General features: G+C 44.5%; 2 protein-coding genes across 6 annotated transcripts in view; both read right to left on the bottom strand.

Moving 5' to 3' along the window:
* UBOX5 (U-box domain containing 5) overlaps positions 1-18,395 on the bottom strand; it is a 50,583-nt gene extending 32,188 nt beyond the window's left edge. For 3 of the 4 annotated variants that reach the window (XM_053574793.1, XM_053574795.1, XM_053574796.1), the window contains exon 1: positions 18,236-18,372. The gene's annotated coding sequence lies outside the window, so the exon portion shown is untranslated. Of the gene's footprint in view, positions 1-18,235 lie in introns of all 4 variants that reach the window. The other variant, XM_053574794.1, reaches the window with a different exon arrangement.
* On the bottom strand, positions 2,489-18,393 carry FASTKD5 (FAST kinase domains 5). 2 transcript variants are annotated; one of them, XM_053574775.1, is made up of 2 exons: positions 18,284-18,393; positions 2,489-5,193 (listed from the first exon to the last, which is right to left on the bottom strand). In XM_053574775.1, the coding sequence occupies exon 2, from the start codon at positions 5,154-5,156 to the stop codon at positions 2,739-2,741; it is 2,418 nt and encodes an 805-aa protein (XP_053430750.1). In that variant the 5' UTR covers positions 5,157-5,193; positions 18,284-18,393; the 3' UTR covers positions 2,489-2,738. The 2 variants fall into 2 exon arrangements, with proteins under 2 accessions (XP_053430750.1, XP_053430751.1); XM_053574776.1 differs by having other exon boundaries at positions 18,236-18,372.
* Positions 18,396-18,931: the final 536 nt, after the last annotated feature.

Genomic DNA, 18,931 nt, shown 5'->3' with positions numbered 1-18,931 from the left:
GAGCTGTGACACCTCAGCACTCTACCGAGGGTGAAGCAGAAAAAAAAAAGATATTCTCATCTTTAAAAGATAGATCTTGGCTCAGTGCCTGTAGCTCAGAGGCTAGGGTGCCAGCCACATACACCAGAGCTGGTGGGTCTGAATCCAGCCCGGGCCTGCTGAACAACAATGACAATGTCAACCAAAAGATAGCCAGGCGTTGTGGTGGGTGCCTGTAGTCCCAGCTACTTGGGAGGCTGAGACAAGAGTCTGAGGTTGCTGTGAGCTGTGTCTACCCAGATAGACATAGTAAGATTCTTGTCTCAAAAAAATAAATAAAAAATAAAGGGCGGCTCCTGTGGCTCAGTGAGTAGGGTACCGGCCCCATATGCCGAGGGTGGCGGGTTCAAACCCAGCCCCGGCCAAACTGCAACAAAAAAAATATAGCCAGGCGTTGTGGCGGGCGCCTGTAGTCCCAGCTGCTCAGGAGGCTAAGGCAAGAGAATCGTGTAAGCCCAAGAGTTAGAGGTTGCTGTGAGCTGTGTGACGCCACGGCACTCTACCCGAGGGCGGTACAGTGAGACTTTGTCTCTACAAAAAAAATAATAAAATAAAATAAAAAAATAAAAAAGATAGATCTCAAATGTTTACAAGTTAGTTGTATTACGTTACTTACATATATATAATTTCCTTATGTTTGTAGCTATAATACACCCAAACCTGAATCAATGAAACCTAAAGCACACTGGACTTCTTAGTATGACAGGTAACACATTTCCATCTCATCTGAGCTACCTGCTATGAAAAACATCCTGCCTAAATTGTCAAACTTGGGAACCATTGGCCCAACAGGCACTTATATAACTCTATTCTTCTATGTCCAATTTTATTTTTTTCCCGTTTTATGTCCAATTTTTTTTTCAGGGTAACAAAGAGAAATTTTATTTGGAAAGAACAAAGAGAAAGTTTAGAGCACTTCCAAAGAGAATTAGAAGTAGGTCCCTCTCATGAAGGAGCAGAGGTGAGAGAGACCTATGTCCAATTTTAAAAAGACCATATGGAGGGGGGATTGTGGAGTGTTTACACAAGAGGAATAGAAATGTGGAAGAGAGAGCTAAAAAACAAAAAATTCCAGTTCACGAATTCTGAAATGGTTCTTTAAAGCAGGAAAAACCAGCAACTAAGGACAATTAACCAAATCTAAACAAGAATGAGGACTTGAATTTTATTTATTATTTATTTTTATTTTTTTGAGACAGTCTCACTATATCGCCCTCAGTAGAGTGCCGTGATGTCACAGCACCCTCAAACTCTTGGGCTTAAGTGATTCTCTTGCCTCAGCCTCCCAAGGAGCTGGAACTACAGGCGCCCGCCACAAGGCCCAGTTATGTATTTTTTTTTTGCAGTTGTCACTATTGTTTTTGCTGGCCTGAGCTGGGTTCAAACCGACTAGTCTCGCTGTAACCACTGTGCTATGGGCACCGAGCATATTTATTTATTTATTTTTTAAAGACAGAGTCTCACTTTATTGTCCTTGGTAGAATGCTGTGGCATCACAGCTCACAGCAACTTCCAACTCCTGGGCTTAGGCAATTCTCTTGCCTCAGCCTCCCAAGTAGCTAGGACTATAGGCACCCGCCACAACGCCCGGCTATTTTTTGTTGAAGTTTGGCTGGGATCGGGTTCGAACCCACCACCCTCGGGATATAGGACCAGCACCCAACCCACTGAGCCACAGGCGCTGCCCCCTATTATTTTTTTTATAATTTATTTATTTTTTGTAGAGACAGAGTCTCACTGTACCGCCCTTGTAGAGTGCCGTGGCGTCACACGGCTCACAGCAACCTCCGCTCTTGGGCTTCCGCGATTCTCCTGCCTCAGCCTCCAGAGCAGCTGGGACTACAGGCACCTACCACAACGCCCGACTATTTTTTTGTTGCAGTTTGGCCGGGGCTGGGTTTGAACCCGCCACCCTCGGTATATGGGGCCAGCACCCTACTCACTGAGCAACAGCGCCACCCCCTATTTTTTATTTTTGAGACAGTCTCACTATGTTGCCCTCAGTAGAATGCCATGGCGTCACAGCTCATAGCAACCTCAAACTCTTGGGCTTAAGCTATTCTCTTGCCTCAGCCTCCCAAGAAGCTGGGACTACCGGTGCCTGCCACAACACCCAGCTATTTTTTTTGTTGTTGCAGTTGTTGTTTAGTTGGCCCCAGCCAGGTTCAAACCTACCAACCTGAGTGTACATGGCAGGTGCCCTACCCACTGAGCAACAGGCACTGCCCAGACTTGAATTTTAAAGGGTGTGAACACACATAGAGGGAAAATCCTAAAATGTAAGTGAAGCCATAGGAGATTCTTATTTTTAAACAAGGTATATGGAAATCACTTAATAAAATGGGCTTTAAACAATGTGTGACTATCCTTTAATTCTAAAAACTCAAAATAACTATGACTAAGGCTGGTGAACAGAGAAAGAAAAAAATGCACGAGGACTATAGGACATCTTAAGACATTTATTATTTGTAAAGGATAATATGTACAAATTAGCAGCAACCTGTACAACTCAACGAGATTACATTTAATTCACAGTTACATATATTAGCTGAAATCTGCCCTAGCCAAGAGCACAACTAAATCTTCTACATACACAATTTCATTACCAAACTTACACTATGGCTTTTATAATTATTTCCTTAACACTTAGCAACAGTATAGTCCTACAGCTTTTGAGTAGAAATGCCTCGAACAGCCTTTCAGAGAGCAGACGTGAATACTTTCTCATGGAGGAATGCCAGCTTTTCTAAGCGAGTTCGTTTCAATACTGGGAGCCATTCCCAGTGGGATAACTCTACCACACGATAGCCAAGCCGAATCAGCTGCCGTCTCTTCATGTTATGTAGTCCAAGCAGATCCCTGGAACCATAACAATATTGGTTCTTATTTGTTATTTGAATAGCCAGCTTTACTGCTGGGACCTGAAGGGGTCCCAACTTATCTGTCATATTGCAAAGAGAGTCCCCCAAAGGTCTGGCTGCCTTATTCTCTACCTCCATGGGCTGCTGCCCAATTTCTGATTCAATTTTCCCCTGGAAATGTCCTCTGGTTTTCCCTTTTAGTAACTGATTCATCAAATCATCTGTAAGGCTGACTCCCACATGCTTAAGCTGTAATTTGCCTACATTTTCACCTGGTATGGCTTCTCTATTAAATGGTAATGGCTTCAAGTTAACATCAAGCTGGACCTCCAAGTCAGAAGATCGGGTATGAGGCAAAATCATATGATGCTTGATGTACTGGGGCCCACCCAACATGGTTTCAAGTAAAAAGAGAGTTTCTAGGAATTCAGGCTTTGAGTTCATATCTTTTCTTGCCAAATCCCACAGCATTTCAGATCCCTCTTGCTGAAGATGAGAACAAAGACGATTACCTCCGTAATGTGGACATTCAATGCCAACTGTACCATCAAGAGTATATAATTCCTTAGTGAGTTCAAACTTGGTTCTCTCCTGAGCTAACCTGACAAACCCTGGACTCAGAGCAAAATTGATAAGCTCTATTGGAAAGTACTCAGAAAATGCCAGGCCCAGCAGGCAGGTGAGTAGATGTTCAGGGTATTGGCTGAATTCAGGCATCTTTCTGTGAATCTCATTGATCAGGCTGGAATAAAACTCTTCTGCATTGGGTGGCTTATAATTCAGGGTTCCAAATGACCACAAAATCTTGGCAATATCTTTACTTCGGCAGTGTGCTACTCTAGGAGGCAATGAAGCAGCCACAGCATTCATTACTCTTTCATCTAGGATGCGTAGTGCAGAGCAGCCAAGAGTCAGATGCATGACACCTTGAACTCCCAGGGAAGGAATGCGCTGAGGAGCAACCTCTACAAACTGCTTTATGAAATTTATGTGATCCACATGAGTGAAACGGAACATTTTAAGAATATGCACTAAAGCGTGACTACTCAAATGCTGCATGTCAGCACAAGCCAAGTCTCCAATTTTTCGCATGACAAATTCAGAGAGACTACTACTTGATTTAAAGAACCCCAAACAGATTGTACCCACCTCCTCTAAATTGATCAAATCAATATACTTAAGGATCAATGATTCCAGTTTTTGCATTAGGTCCTGAGGTACCTGACGATTTTCACCTATAATATAAATTAAGTGAACCAGTTGGGACAAGGATAGATCTTTCCAGTGCAAATTAAGAAAACTAAAAAAGATTTTTAAAAACTGAGGTACTCTGCGGCCTAAGCATCGCCAAAGATCAGCCACCAAGAGGAGCTGATCTAGACTCATCTCCCATACCTGATGGCAAAATTTGGTTTCATACACAGCCAGCATTGAATGGGAGTGAGGGATTCCTAAACTGACAAAGGCTTTCAAAATATTGATCAGATCTGGGGTATCAAAGAACTGTGTATTTTTCACACTCAGCTGGCAAAGCAAAGCAAAGCTGGTATTGGAGAGCAAAACAGGATGCTGCTCTGCAGGCAAAGAGCTCAGTTTACAGAAATAATCAGCGATGATCTGTGGCTGGAGATTACTTTGATAAACTCTGACTTTGTGCAAAATTAGTTCACCTTCTGAAATAGAAAGGGGCTGACAAGTCGCAGATCTGTTATAGCTGTGAAGCTGATACTCTGGTCTTAGCTGCAAGAAAACTCGGAGGTCTTCAAAGGAATCAAAAACTTCTACATCCTCTTCAGTAACTCTGATGGCTCCAGGTGAACCCGGCTGTAACACGCTGGCCTCAGAGGTAGAGGATTCGTTGAATTCCAAACCCAGAAGGGCACTGCTGGTTGTGAAGGTCCTCTGAGAAGAGGACCTGGTACAAATGTTCTCAATGTTTTTGGCAGGATGGTAGGAGCTACCGTGTTCTGGAGAGTCCTGTCCCCCATGCTGCCCGCTGCTTCTCACATTCCAATATACCACACTTCCGGCTGCTCTAACAGCAAAAGGAATGCAAAGTGTTCGATATATTAAAGGTTTTAATAACTTCAGCATGGCTGCCATTCTGGCGTCAGTACCGATCTTTTTGGCAGTCAGAACACTGTCCTCACAGGTTTGACCAGGCAATTTCTTGTTTATTTGGTGCTTTATCAGAGCTGGACGGGGAGGTGTTCCACAAACAGTGCCTGGAAATCTTCGGCATATCACAAGAGCCATGGATCACAAATGACTGGGCCAGAATTGGTGCCAGATACTGAAAAAAGGGTAGATGAAGAATGAGTGGCTTCTGTCAAAATATCAGATTTACACATTATAAGAAATAGATTAAAACTACTCTGCTGTACACTCCAGTAAGTTCAATGCTAGTGAATATCCAAACCACAAGACCGCATATATCCAGGATAAACTCCTGTGCTTTGCACAAAGGCATGTGAAAACCCCAAACCCAGCATACCAGTAGGAAGTTCCCAGATTGCTGCTCAATCCAGACTTCCTTCATTATAGAAGAGAAGCAGTGACAGAAAGAGGGTCACATTGCTAATGTTCAACAGGAACAAGGAAGGCAGATTTTCAGAAAGAAAGGTGGGAACAAAAATTAGCGACTCATTCCATCTTTCTGATATCAACACATAAAGGTTCCACTTGAAGAATAAGAAAGTCCATAAAAACTGCCATGCTAACAGCACAAAGTAAAAAGTGGGATTTGGGCTAGGTGTGTTGATAACACACACCTATAATCATAGCTACTCAGGAGGCTGAGGCAGGAAGATCACTGCCAGGAATTTGAGTGAGACCAGCCAGGGCAACATAGTGAGAAGCCTTCTCAAATTAAAAAAAAAAAAAGGGTGGCACCTGTGGCTCAAGGAGTAGGGTGCCGGTCCCATATGCTGGAGGTGGCGGGTTCAAACCCAGCCCCGGCCAAAAAAAAAAAAAAAGGAGTGGGATTTGGTATAATTTTTAATTATATCCACAATAACTCTGTCATTCTAATGCCATTCCTGTGCCTTTTAAAAGATGCCTATTCTCCTTTTCAGGAGGCTAAAATAGAACTTGAATCATTCTTGCAGAGTAGTCACAGAGAAGCTATACAGCTGGGAAGTATACTCAAAAACTCACTTTGACGGGGGAGCAGAAGGCTAAGGGTCTGCTCACTGTCAATTCTCGGTGAGAAGCAAAGAACATCTCAAATTGGGCTCAATGTTCAGGGAACACCAATTCACATGACAGCTCTGCTGACAAGCCAGGGGAGCAATACAGCTTTCTTAGGAAGTGGGCTGGCAGTGCGTCCAGTGAGTTGAGTGCTGATTATTCCTTATTCTGTCTGTGAGCAAGACAATCCCCATTTTCATCCCATGGTAGAAACTATGAGCAGCTATGAAACTGATCCTGCAGTACCCCTGCTTTCTTTAATGCTTTTCATTTTTTTCTGTTTTTTTTTGGAGACAGTCTCATTTTGTCGCCCTCAGTAGAGTGCTGTCGCGTCACAACTCACAGCAACCTCAAACTACTGGGTTCAAGCAATTCTCTTGCCTCCGCCTCCTGAGTAGCTGGGACTACCGGTGCCTACCATAACACCCAGCTATTTTTAGAGATAGGGTCTCGCTCTGGCTCAGGCTGATCTCGAACTCATGAGCTCAGGTGATCCACTCGCCTTAGCCTCCCAGAGTGCTAGGATTACAGGCATGAGCCACTGTGCCTGGCACTTTTTTTTCTCACTTATATGCCAAAACCTGACAAGCAAGATCCAAGAAGATCTTGGTCTACCAGTCTATAGACCTGACAGGGCTATTGCTGCAGAAAATTCCATAAGAGTTCCAAGGTACTGGGGCGGCGCATGTGGCTCAGTGGGTAGGGCACTGGCCCCATATACCGAGGGTGGCGGGTTCAAATCCAGCCCCCGGGCGTTGCGGTGGGTACCTGTAGGCCTAGCTACTTGGGAGGCTGAGGCAAGAGAATCCCCTAAGCCCAGGAGTTGGAGGTTGCTGTGAGCTATGACGCCACAGTACTCTACCAAGGGTGATAAAGTGAGACTCTGTCTCTACAAAAAAAAAAAAAAAAAAGAGTTCCAAGTTACCAAAATGACTCTCTAAAATGCCTGCCCAACCCAACTGTTAACCCCATCTTTTCAGTGCTCATATCAATGGCTCTGTTCCAGTGACCCAGCTATACAGGTTTCTCTGGATGGCAGGAATATATGTTCTTGTTTCTTTTGAGCCAGAGCAGAATTCTTTTGCACTAAATTTTTACACACTTAGTGCTTTACTATACTGTTCACCTAGTTTCACCCTCTGGGTTCAGATGCTATAGACCAGGGTCAGCAAACTATGTCCCAGAGCCTAAATATATATATATTTATTATATATATTATTATAGAGAAAGAAAGCGCGCAAGAGAGATTGTAGAGGACGCCAAGAGCCAGGTGACCTCTGAGCAAGATGATTTGCAGCTGGGGGACGGACCCTCGAGCAATTCAGCAATTCGTCCACAGGTGCTCCATGCAGAAAGAGCCCAGCCCTTGGCGATCCTTAGGCACTCAGTCATTGTCTAATACTCCCCACACCTGTCCTGTACTGTCTCAATAAAACACTACTGCAGCAGTTGCTCGGGGCTACCCTGCAATCAAGGTTAACCTGCCTCCTGTGAGATTGTACTTCTAATCCAGGGGTCCTCAAACTACCGCTCCGCCAAGGACATTGATCCGGCCCTCCAGGTGTTTTTGCCACCGCTGCCGGTCCTGCTACAGTGCGCATGTGTGGAATGTGTGCGCCATTCCCCGACTCCCCTCCTCTCTGTCTCTAGACTCCTCCTCTCATTCTCAGGACTAACTGATGCACACTTGCATCACTTGTTAGGACTAGCAGTGACAAATATGGAACCAGACACTGACCATCTCATTAGCCAAAAGCAGGCCTATAGTTCCCATTGAAATACTGGTAAGTTTGTTGATTTAACTTTAGTTTTTCTTCATTTTAAATATTGTATTTGTTCCCGTTTTGTTTTTTTAATTCAAAATATGTGCAATGTGCATAGGAATTTGTTCATAGTTTGTTTTTTTTTAAACTACAGTCCGGCCCTCCAACTGTCTGAGGGACAGTGAACTGGCCCCCTGTTTAAAAAGTTTGAGGACTCCTGTTCTAATCCATGTCAGGCCTGGTTCCTTCCTGCTGCGATCGAGATCAGGGCCATAGGGGCTGCGACATCAGGCATATCTGGCAAGATTCATAAGGACACAAAGCACACCAGGGAGGTGGACCAAAGGGGAAAGTGACACTCAGAAGTAAGCCAGGCCTTTGGCGGACAGTGGGAGGAAGTCCAAAGGGAAACTCTGCTCAGGGCAAATGGGACCTCTAGCCAATCTAGGGAACCTCCCTCTGAATAAGTGACGTCTTTCATAGATAAGTAAAGGCATTTAGAGAAAACAATGGGTAACTTCCTGTTTGGGGAGTCGGGAGAATTAGAAACTGAGAAAGAAGGCGATGTTCAAGCAGAATTTGAAAGTGAGGAGAATAGTGAGGTTCAGAGGAAATGTGGACCTACGGAGAACTGGGAATCAAGAGCATATGATACAGACACAAATAAGCAAGAAATTGCCTCTATGGCCATTGTGGTTGCTCAGATCAAACAATTGGAAGACTGGGTAAATAGTCTCACCGTCAGAAATGCCAACTTAGAGCACCCAATATTGCCCTCAGCATCTCCCTATGTAGATGAACCTCCTGTGACTTCTGTTATGAAGGCTGTATTAGAAAAGCGAAAAACCAGTGACTTTAAGTGAGAAGACACTTTGCGGCTTTTTCTGGTTACGGTCACTGATATTCCTCCTGATCCGCAACACCCTCAAGGGGGCCAATGTTTTGATCACCACATGATCACCTTTGTGGTTCTGAAAGATTTGAAACAGGCCGTAGCACAGTATGGTATGCAATCCCCGTTTTCTAGAGGTCTGTTACAGGGGCTTGCACAAGAGCAGCGGCTCATTCCTTATGACTGGGACATGATAGCCAGAACTGCTCTTGAGTCTGGACAGTATTTACAGTTCAAAACCTGGTGAACGGAGGAGGCTTGACCTGATGAGTCACCAAAACCAGCAGAGAGGAGTCCCTATAACATCAGAACAGCTCACTGGTTCTGGTCAGTGGCTGGGGATTTCCAATCAACTTCAGGACGATGACACAGCCATCGTCCAGACAAGGCTGTGTTGTCTTAGGGCCTGGGAAAGGGTTCAGGCTCCTGGAGATATCTCTAAATCTTTTATTATTAAGATAATGCAATCAGGGAATGAACCTTATACCGACTTCCTAGCCCGACTAAAAACTGCAGTCAATAAGGCCGTTGCCCAGCCAGAGCTCAGAGACCTGTTTTTCCAAACTTTACCATTTGAGAATGCTAATTCTGAGTGTCAAAAGGCCTTGCGAACTTTGAGAGCACAAAAATGCTCCCTTAGAGGAATATATACGGGCATGTGCTGATATAGGAACGGAATTCCACAAGGTTAATTTGCTTGCTGCCGCTTTAAAAGGGGTCAGTCCATACCGTCCTAAATGTCGTAACTGTGGAAAATTGGGGCATAGGAGAAAAGCTCAATTTTCTGAATCTCAGCAGTGCCAGAAAAACAGCTGCAGAACGCCACTGGACATCTCTCCTTCATCCACCATCCTCTCCAATACAACAACCTATTTTTTTTATAGAAAACCTGACATGTCAGAATGGAAACCTGGTTATATACTGCACTGGGGTCGAGGTTTAGCCCATATTATTGCAGAACACCAAGAGAAGCAGTGGTTACCAGACCGCTGGATTAAGCCTCGACACGAGCAGGAAACCTTGCCAGCACCTTAAATTTGTTTTCACTAACTTTTCTTTTATTCACAGGATTTTTGGAGCCTAGGTCATTTCATAATAGAGAAACCTTGGATCAATCTCCTCTGTGGGAACTCTAGCTGCCTCTCCCATATCACCATCCATCAGCAGCAGGAAGCAGTTAAGAGCTGTCAGCGTCCCGTTTCCCTAAGAGCCAGTTGGAGCTTCCATGCAGATTTTGATACACGATTTCATTATTTTGGGCTGAATAACAAGCCCCAGGTAAGCTTACTTCTAACCAGAGGTCCTCAAACTTTTTAAACAGGGGGCCAGTTCACTGTCCCTCAGACCGTTGGAGGGCCAGACTATAGTTTAAAAAAAAAACTATGAACAAATTCTTATGCACACTGCACATATTTTGAAGTAAAAAAAAACAAAACGGGAACAAATACAATCACACCACCACATGTGGCCCATGGACCGTAGTTTGAGGACCCCTGTAAAAACCTTTGAAGGTTATGACAACAAAGACCTCGAACAGCAGGCTTCAAGGTAACAGTTATACTGGTATTGGCCAAGGTAAGAGAATTTCACTTGTTGGATTTGTATCTGTTTCAGTTGGGCACCTGATCTTTACTTAAAATTATACTGCTCTTTGGAAAGGGTCTGAGGTCGGTACAGCCCTTTCCCCACCTAACGTAACTTGTAACTTCGGGTGGTGGTTAATACTTCCCATGGAAGCGTCATGGGCCCTGTGGGCAGCGCGTAGTTGGGTGGTGATTAGCACAAAGGGGACATATTTTCCCCTATGCCTAGTTTGGCCCTTTTGTTTCTTTTACTTAGCAAGAAGGAAAGCTCCTCAGTGAGAATGGCTGAAATAACCAATGACAGATTTTCTCCCTTACCTATCCAGAAATGTCTTTAATACACTAGAGGGGGGAAATGTAGAGGACGCCAAGAGCCAGGCGACCTCTGAGCAAGATGCTTTGCAGCTAGGGGGCGGACCCTTGGGCAATTCGTCCGCAGGTGCTCTTTGCGGAGAAAGAGCCCAGCCCATGGCGATCCTTAGGCACGCAGTCATTGTCTAATACTCCCCACACCTGTCCTGTACTGTCTCAATAAAAGGCTACTGTGGAGGTAGCTCAGGGCTACCCTGCAATGAAGGTTAGCCTGCCTCCTGCAAGCATGTACTTCTAATCCGTGTCAGGCCTGGTTCCTTCCTGCAGCGATCGAGATCAGGGCCATAAGGACTGTGACATGAGATTTTTTTTTTTCTTTTTTGAGACAGTCTCAAGCTGTCGCCCTGGGTAGAGTGTCGTGGCGTCACAGCTCACAGCAACCTCAAACTCTCGGGCTTAAGTGATTCTCTTGCCTCAGTCTCCCAAGTAGCTGGGACTACAGGCGTCCACCACAACGCCCACTATTTTTTGGTTGTAGTTGTCATTGTTGTTTGGCAGGCCCAGGCTGGATTCAAACCCAGCAGCTTCGGTGTATGTGGCTGGCACCCTAGCAAATAAGCTACAGGCACTGTCCCATTTACTATATATTGTTTGTCTGTTCTCAAACTACAAGAGTGGAACTGAGTGTGGCAAACTGTGTGGCCTGCAAAGCTTAAAATATTTACTGCCTGGCTCATTACATAAAAAAGCATGCTGATTTCTGCTATGAATCATTACCTTACTTCTATGAACGCAGCTGGCCAAAACAGAAAAGCATTAGGAAAATAGTTGAGATATTTTTAATATTTAGATAACAAATGAAGATTAATATGCCTCAAAATAGTCACTAAGGGGCGGCGCCTGTGGCTCAGTCGGTAGGGCGCTGGCCCCATATACCGAGGGTGGCGGGTTCAAGCCTGGCCCCAGCCAAACTGCAACCAAAAAAAAAAAAAATAGCCGGGCGTTGTGGCGGGCGCCTGTAGTCCCAGCTACTCGGGAGGCTGAGGCAAGAGAATCGCTTAAGCCCAGGAGTTGGAGGTTGCTGTGAGCTGTGTGAGGCCACGGCACTCTACCGAAGGCCATAAAGTGAGACTCTGTCTCTACAAAAAAAAAAAAAAAATAGTCACTAAGAATCTCAATATCACACTACAGGCAAGGTAGCAACAAAAGAGAAAGAAGGTAACAGAACTCTTTAGTTCCACAACAGAGCTCTTAAGAAGACCTGTTTTAGAACTTGGAATCTAAATTAACACAATATAATGTGCAACTAAAGTCAAACTGTTCAAATTTGTAGTCTTCATTTAATCTCAGGAACTAGATCTTAAAAGATAGCTTTTTAAAAACCCATTTTTTTACAAAATAGCTGTTATACTAAAGCAAAAAAACTGAAAACAACCCAAATCTCCATCCAGTAGGGGAGGCTGGTTTACAGGATAAATATGTGGCTAGAATTGACACATAGAAAAGTACCCACAAATATTCAGCAGAACAAATAGTACATAAACAAGAGCCATCACGTAAAATACATTTACATAAAAGGAAATTAACTATATAGCTTCTTTGCAGGAAGATTTTGTTATGTCTTTGGTAAATTAACTTTTTCCCCCTTTTAAACTTAATACAGATAAGTATATGGACTGACTTTATAAGCACACTTAAAAGTAAAATTATTTCAATTCTACCTAAGAGTACTTAACTACTGTACGTGATCCAGAAATGAACAAAAATACACTTCCTAGAATACCAATGTTTGGTGTAGATCCAATATTTTGAAATATGACTCTTTTTGATTTCTAAAAATACAGCTAAATTCCAAGGTGAAAAATCACAAGACCCACAATTGTCTTAGGGCCTCCTCCATGCCAAGGGATTAGGTAGGGACATCAAAAGACTGACTTGCCAAGTGTGGTGGTTCATGCCTGTAATCCTAGCACTTTGCGAGGATGAGCTCAATTCAAGACCAGCCTGAGCAAGAGTAAGGCCCCGTCTCTACTAAAAATTAAAAAACTAGGGTGGCGCCTGTGGCTCAGTCGGTAAGGCGCCGGCCCCATATACCAAGGGTGGCGGGTTCAAACCCGGCCCCGGCCAAACTGCAACCAAAAAATAGCCGGGCGTTGTGGCGGACGCCTGTAGTCCCAGCTGCTCGGGAGGCTGAGGCAAGAGAATCACTTAAGCCCAGGAGTTGGAGGTTGCTGTGAGCTGCGTGAGGCCACGGCACTCTACAGAGAGCCATAAAGTGAGACTCTGTCTCTACAAAAAAAAAAAAAAAACTAGCTGGGCGTTGTGGTGGGTACCTGTAATCCTAGCTACTGGGGAGGCTGAGGCAGGAGAATCTCTTGAGCCCAAGAGGAATTTGAGGTTGCTATGACACCAAAACACTCGACCCAGGGTAACAAAGTGAGACTCTGTCTCAAAAAAAAAAAAGAAAGATTGACTCCCAACCTCACATTATTAGTATACTAGAGAGACAAGAATGGGAGTCAAGAAATACAAATTTGAGGGCGGCACCTGTGGCTCAAGGAGTAGGGCGCCGGTCCCATATCCCAGAGGTGGTGGGTTCAAACCTAGCCCTGGCCAAAATCCAAAAAAAAAAAAAAAAAAAAAAAAAGAAATACAAATTTGAGGGTGGGGGTTGGGGGTAGCAGGTAAACAATCTATGGTTTTCTAAGGTTTCTAGCTGCCAGGGAGCTAAAGGGTTAGAACTGAGTAAGCTCAAAAGCCCCTCCCATCTCTAACTGTCCAGATTCTAGCTATCACTATAGGTTGAGTCTCCCTTATTCAAAATGCTTGAGACTGGAAGGGTTTTAGAGTCAGGTGTAGTGGCTCAGACCTATAATCCTAACATTTTGGGAGGCTGAGACAGGTGGAATCCTTGAGCTCATGAGCTGGAGACCAGCCTGAGCAACAGTGAGACCCCATCTCTACTAAAAATAGGAAAACTAGCCGGGCATGGTGGTGGGCACCTGTAGTAACAGCTATCTGGGAGGCTGAGGCAAAAGGATCACTTGAACCCGAGAGTTTGAGGTTGCTGTGAGCTATGATGCCATAGTACTCTACTCAGGGTGACAAAGTAAGACTCTGTCTCAAAAAAAAAAAAAAAAAAAAAAAAAGTTTTGGATTCTGATTTTTTTTTTTTTCCCGGATTTTAGAATATCTGCATTATACTTACAAGTTGAGCATTCCAAAACCAAAAATCAAAAATGCTCCAAAAAAGGCCAGGCATGGTGGCTCACACCTGTAACCCAACACTCTGGGAGGCCAAGGAAGGTGGATTCCCACTGGTTCAAGACCAGCCTAAGCTAGATTGAGACCCCATCTCTAAAAACAGCCGTGCGTTGTGGCAGACACCTGTAGTCCCAGCTACTTGGGAGGCAGAGGCAAGAGAATTGCTTGAGCCCCAGAGTTTGAGGTTACTGTGAGCTATGACACCACAGCACTCTACCAAGGGCAACAAAGTGAAACTGTCTCCCAAAAAAATGCTCTTTGAGTGTTTTGTCAGTGCCCAAAAAGTTCCACATTTTTGAGCATTATGGATTTGGGGTTTTCAGATTTGGGATACTCAGTAACAGACAAAGTAAGAAATCTTAGCGGGATGAAGAGCCAAACTGCAGGTAGCAAGCAGTAACTACTTTCTCACCACACAAACTTTTGCAGTAACTCTATCTATGCATGCAGGTCTGAAATATAATCACTTCAGCAGTTGGGGTTTGCATACTATGGAGAAGGAAAGAAAAGGAATATGCAGAGGCAGTAAAGTAGAACAGTAGGGAGAAGCTGGGGGTGGTGGCTCATGTCTATAATCCCAGCACTTTGGGAGGCTGAGGCGGCTGGATTGCTTGAGCTCAGGAGTTCAAGACCAGCCTGAGCAAGAGCAAGACCCTGTCTGTAAAAAATTTCTGGGCATTGCGGTGGATGCCTATAGTCCCAGCTACTTGGGAGGCTGAGGTAAGAGGATCACTTGAGCCCAAGAGTTTGAGGCTGCTATGAGCTATGACACCACAGCACTCTACCCAGGGTGACAGCTTGAGACTCTGTCTCAAAAAAAAAATCTGAACAGTAGGGAGAAAAAGCACTGCAAAAAGGAGAAACTCAAGATGTGTTTACCAAAAAGAGTAAACAAACTTGAGAGAGTCAGATCCTCCTTATTCGAAGGCTCCCCAAGAATCCATAAGAAAGCTAGAAAGAGAACACTATGAGATGCTCAATTAACTCCTGACTCCTTCACTAAAGGTTCAAAGACACCTCATCGTTTTACAAATCTCCTTTCTTAGTTTAACGCCTAGGTATACCTCCTTCCCATCTCCTCCTCAGGGGTCCTAATGAACCAGAGTGCAGCCTCAGAGACCGCTGGACCCTAGCAGTTCCAAAATGCACTACTCATCCCACCCTGAATGATGAGATTTCACAGAAGCAAAGACTCTTACCTTTCTACCTTTTAGATACAGGTCTGAGCAAGGCTGAACAGTTTCATTTTAAATTACAGTCCAGAAGTTAGAGGGGAGCCAGGCAGAGCCTTAATGTACATATGACACCCTAGTATATGCAATTTACCAGTTACCAGTTCTCATCCCTCAATTCTAATCCTTTTCTCAAGTCCCAATAAAATTGCTACAAGTAAATGGATACTCCAAATCCCATTGTTTCAGCAAATAATTTGTGAATGACCCTGAAAATTAAAAAAGGAAAAAAAACTTTGTAGATGGTGAGAATCTACAAAGCTTTTTTTTTTTTTTCTTTTTTAAAGTTTTTGGCTGGGGCCAGGCTGGAACCTGCCACCTCTGGCATATGGGGCTGGCACCCTACTCGAGAATCTACAAAGCTTTTTTTAAACCCCCTAGTGCACTTAGACACTGACAATAAGACCCTTAGCTGTTTTGTTTGTTTTTAAAGAGCATTAGCTGTTAATGAGGATGTTAATCCTAGGCTCTCCTCTTCAGTGCTTCTGTGTGGAAACAGAAGCAGAGACAACAAGAGTGGAGGCTACCAGTAGTATGAAGGTAAAGCACTGGTGCAAAAGTATTTAAGTTAAGCTAAGTATCACCCACAAATCCAAGTCAAAATTAAGTCCAGCAACCCATCCCTACCTCTTTGTTCTACTTTCCATGTTCACAGGAGAGAAACAGCACATCACAATCATTTGTGAAACTTTTTCAGCTTATGTAACCCTCCCCTCCTCTTCTAAGACTCTGCTATTCCTCTATCGGGATGGCAAAAAGGGTTTGAGCAGATAATAGTCTGACTCTGTTAGAGCCATTGCTTTAGAAAGGTTTCATAGCACTTTTTTTTTTTTTTAAAAGAAAATCTCTATAACAGGGAGCTGACACTCAGCCTATCTAAATGGGACTTCTGAAGGAATGACAAAATCCAGGCAGGTAAGTAGGCGCACCTATAGTCATGACAGAAAATTCCCAAACAAATGGTCTGAGTACCTATTATGATAGCTCAGCAAACAATAGGTTTTGTTTTTCCCATTTGCAAGGCTACAGGGTATAGTATTTTAGACAAGTGACAAAGGAACTTCAAAATTATTTTGTAGCAAAGTTGAATTATTCACATGATGAATGACAAGGCCTTGTTAGGGACTAGAAAAATAAACTAATGGGGCGGCGCCTGTGGTTCAGTGAGCAGGGCGCCAGCCCCATATACCGAGGGTGGCGGGTTCAAACCCAGCCCCGGCCAAACTGCAACAACAACAACAAAAAATAGCTGTAGTGGCGGGCGCCTGTAGTCCCAGCTACTCGGGAGGCTGAGGCAGGAGAATCGCCTAAGCCCAGGAGTTGGAGGTTGCTGTGAGCTGTATGACGCCATGGCACTCTACTGAGGGCAATAAAGTGAAACTCTGTCTCTACAAAAAAAGAAAAACTAATGAAAGGGGGAGAAAACCATACTGACAAATAAATATTAGACCTGCATAACATTGCCAAAGGCCTCACTTTCTCAGTTGTATTATGCAGTACAGAGTCTTCAGATTTTTTTTTTTTTTTTGGCCTACCAGGCAGGAGGAAATCATCCAAGGGTTTGCCCAAGGCCGTTCAGGGCAATGAGCTCCAAAACTTAACTCTGGAGGGCAGCGCCTGTGACTCAAAGGAGTAGGGCACGGGCCCCATATGCCGGAGGCGGCGGGTTCAAGCCCAGCCCTGGCCAAAAACTGCAAAAAAAAAAAAAAAAAAAAAAACTTAACTCTGTAAAGGTGGCTGTTCTTTCTACTCAAAGTGTGCCCAAAGTGTAGAAAAATGGATTCATCCCAGTTTTAACAAAACAAAAACAAGCCATAGTTAGTGCTAATGCACTTAGCCATCAGCCCCACAGGATGGACTACTATCTAAAGGCGAATGAGCAGTGAAGTGTCACCTGAGATGACTGATAAACATAGATGGTATAAGGGGGCCTGAGTCCCCCTGCTCTGAGTCAGTACAGAAAAGCTGTGTCATGATCTGCAGAGAAAGAGATATTATTTCTTGTCCCTGGTGAGAAAAAAAAGAAGGGACATCAATACTACCCATAGGCTTGTGTAATCAGAAACTGCTAAAAATGAGAAAAAGTATATACTGCATCATATTGATGTTTGCTGAAGATTCGCTGTGTCCCAAGAATTAAGCAAAAAACTGTAGGGCCCTGCTACTCGTTTTTATTTTATATTTTTTCCAACTCATGAATAAACAATTTTAGTTGGAGGAGTTATTTGACTCCACCTCTACAGAAGACAAAATTGTCTTTAGCCAATTGGTCAGGACTAGAAATGTTCAAACAACACCCATGCATAACAAACATGACAAACAGTTACCAGTAGAAAAACTTCTCAGGGGGCGCCTCCCCTATAATTCCTGTCCTCTTGGGGGGTGGGGGGATGGCTACACAGGAAGACGTACCCTCCACCTGGCGAACCTCGCCCAGTGTTATATCCGAAGCAGTGGCATAGAGAAACGCCAGCACAGAGTCCAAATTAAGCAAAGATCCTTTATTGATAGGCCGGACGAGAGCCTCAAAGTCTCTCGACTTTGGGGCTTTCGGTAGGGGAGGAGGAGTCCTTAATGCAAGCCGAATTTCACAAGAGCCAACACCTGGGAAAGCTGGGGGTTCTGCGTTATTACTAAACTCTTTCAGCTGAACTTCCCGTTTTAAAGGGGGAGTGTTGAAAGCCCTCCAAGATGGAGTTAGGGCATAACACTCGTAGTGTGGTCTGTGGGCCAGCAGCATCAGTCTCGCGTGGTTGGAAACACAGACTCGCGGGCACCACCCAAGACTAAAATAATCGGAATCTCCAAGCCGTTTGTTGGCACATAAAACGTTAGGAGACGCGCAGCAAAATATCTCACTACATTCTCCTAACAGCCTTGTGCGCTAAGTACTGTTAAGATCTCTATTTCACAGAGTCAAAAAATTAAGATTCAGATAAGTCCTTTGCCAAAGATCACGAACTACGGAGTGGAGAAGGATGCCGAGGTTCTCCCTAGAGGCAGGCCTGCCAGAGATGCCCACAACCGCAGTCAGTAATCACTGAACAGGGCCTCGGTGCGCGCCGGACCAGATCCGGCCAGGAGGGCGGGAAATACATACCAAGGCCCCGGTCGCTCAAGAGCGCTGGGAGCGGCCTCCGCCACTCACCTGACCTGGGCTATGGCAGGCGCCGCAACACCAAAGAAGGTTATCTGGAGAGCAGCTGTGGTTCGTATACTCCTCCTGCAACACCCGGCCTCACAGCCCCACTTCCGGCCAGCTGCTCACTACTTCCGTCTGTTGTGCGAGTGACGGGTGCCGCCGAGGTTCAAAAGACTTTGTCAGCGTTTTCCAAGGACGTTTTCCCCCGGAGGATGTTGGTGGGAAGACAAGGGGAATCTAGGACCTGTGGAGGGAAAAACACCTGCCTGAACGTATCGTTCTGAAAATAACTGACTAGCTTAGATGCCGGTCTGAATCCAGAACCGCCACTCAGTTTTATGACATTAGGGAAGTAACGTAAAGCCTCTAAGTACAGTCACGGTCATAATGCATTTATAATAGAGATTGTAATGTGCTCTTAAGAGGCGAGTTAGTGATGTGATGGATAGACGAAACTGTTAGCAGAAACGGATGTAGCGTGAGGAGGCCAGAGCTACGGCAGATGAGCCAGGGTGATCCTCCATCTCCCTAAGTAGGGAGAGTCTCTACCGAACCTCAAGCCTCAACCTTGAATGAAAGCTACTAATCATAGTCTTCATACCTTGGCAGTGCCTTGCCTACTGGCTAAAGACCGAAGAAGACCTGAGATATTAT

The sequence above is a fragment of the Nycticebus coucang genome, chromosome 21, assembly GCF_027406575.1.
Source record: "Nycticebus coucang isolate mNycCou1 chromosome 21, mNycCou1.pri, whole genome shotgun sequence".
Taxonomy (NCBI): domain Eukaryota; kingdom Metazoa; phylum Chordata; class Mammalia; order Primates; family Lorisidae; genus Nycticebus; species Nycticebus coucang.
Note: the sequence above shows the minus strand (reverse complement) of the source record. Positions and strands in the feature narration are given on the sequence as shown.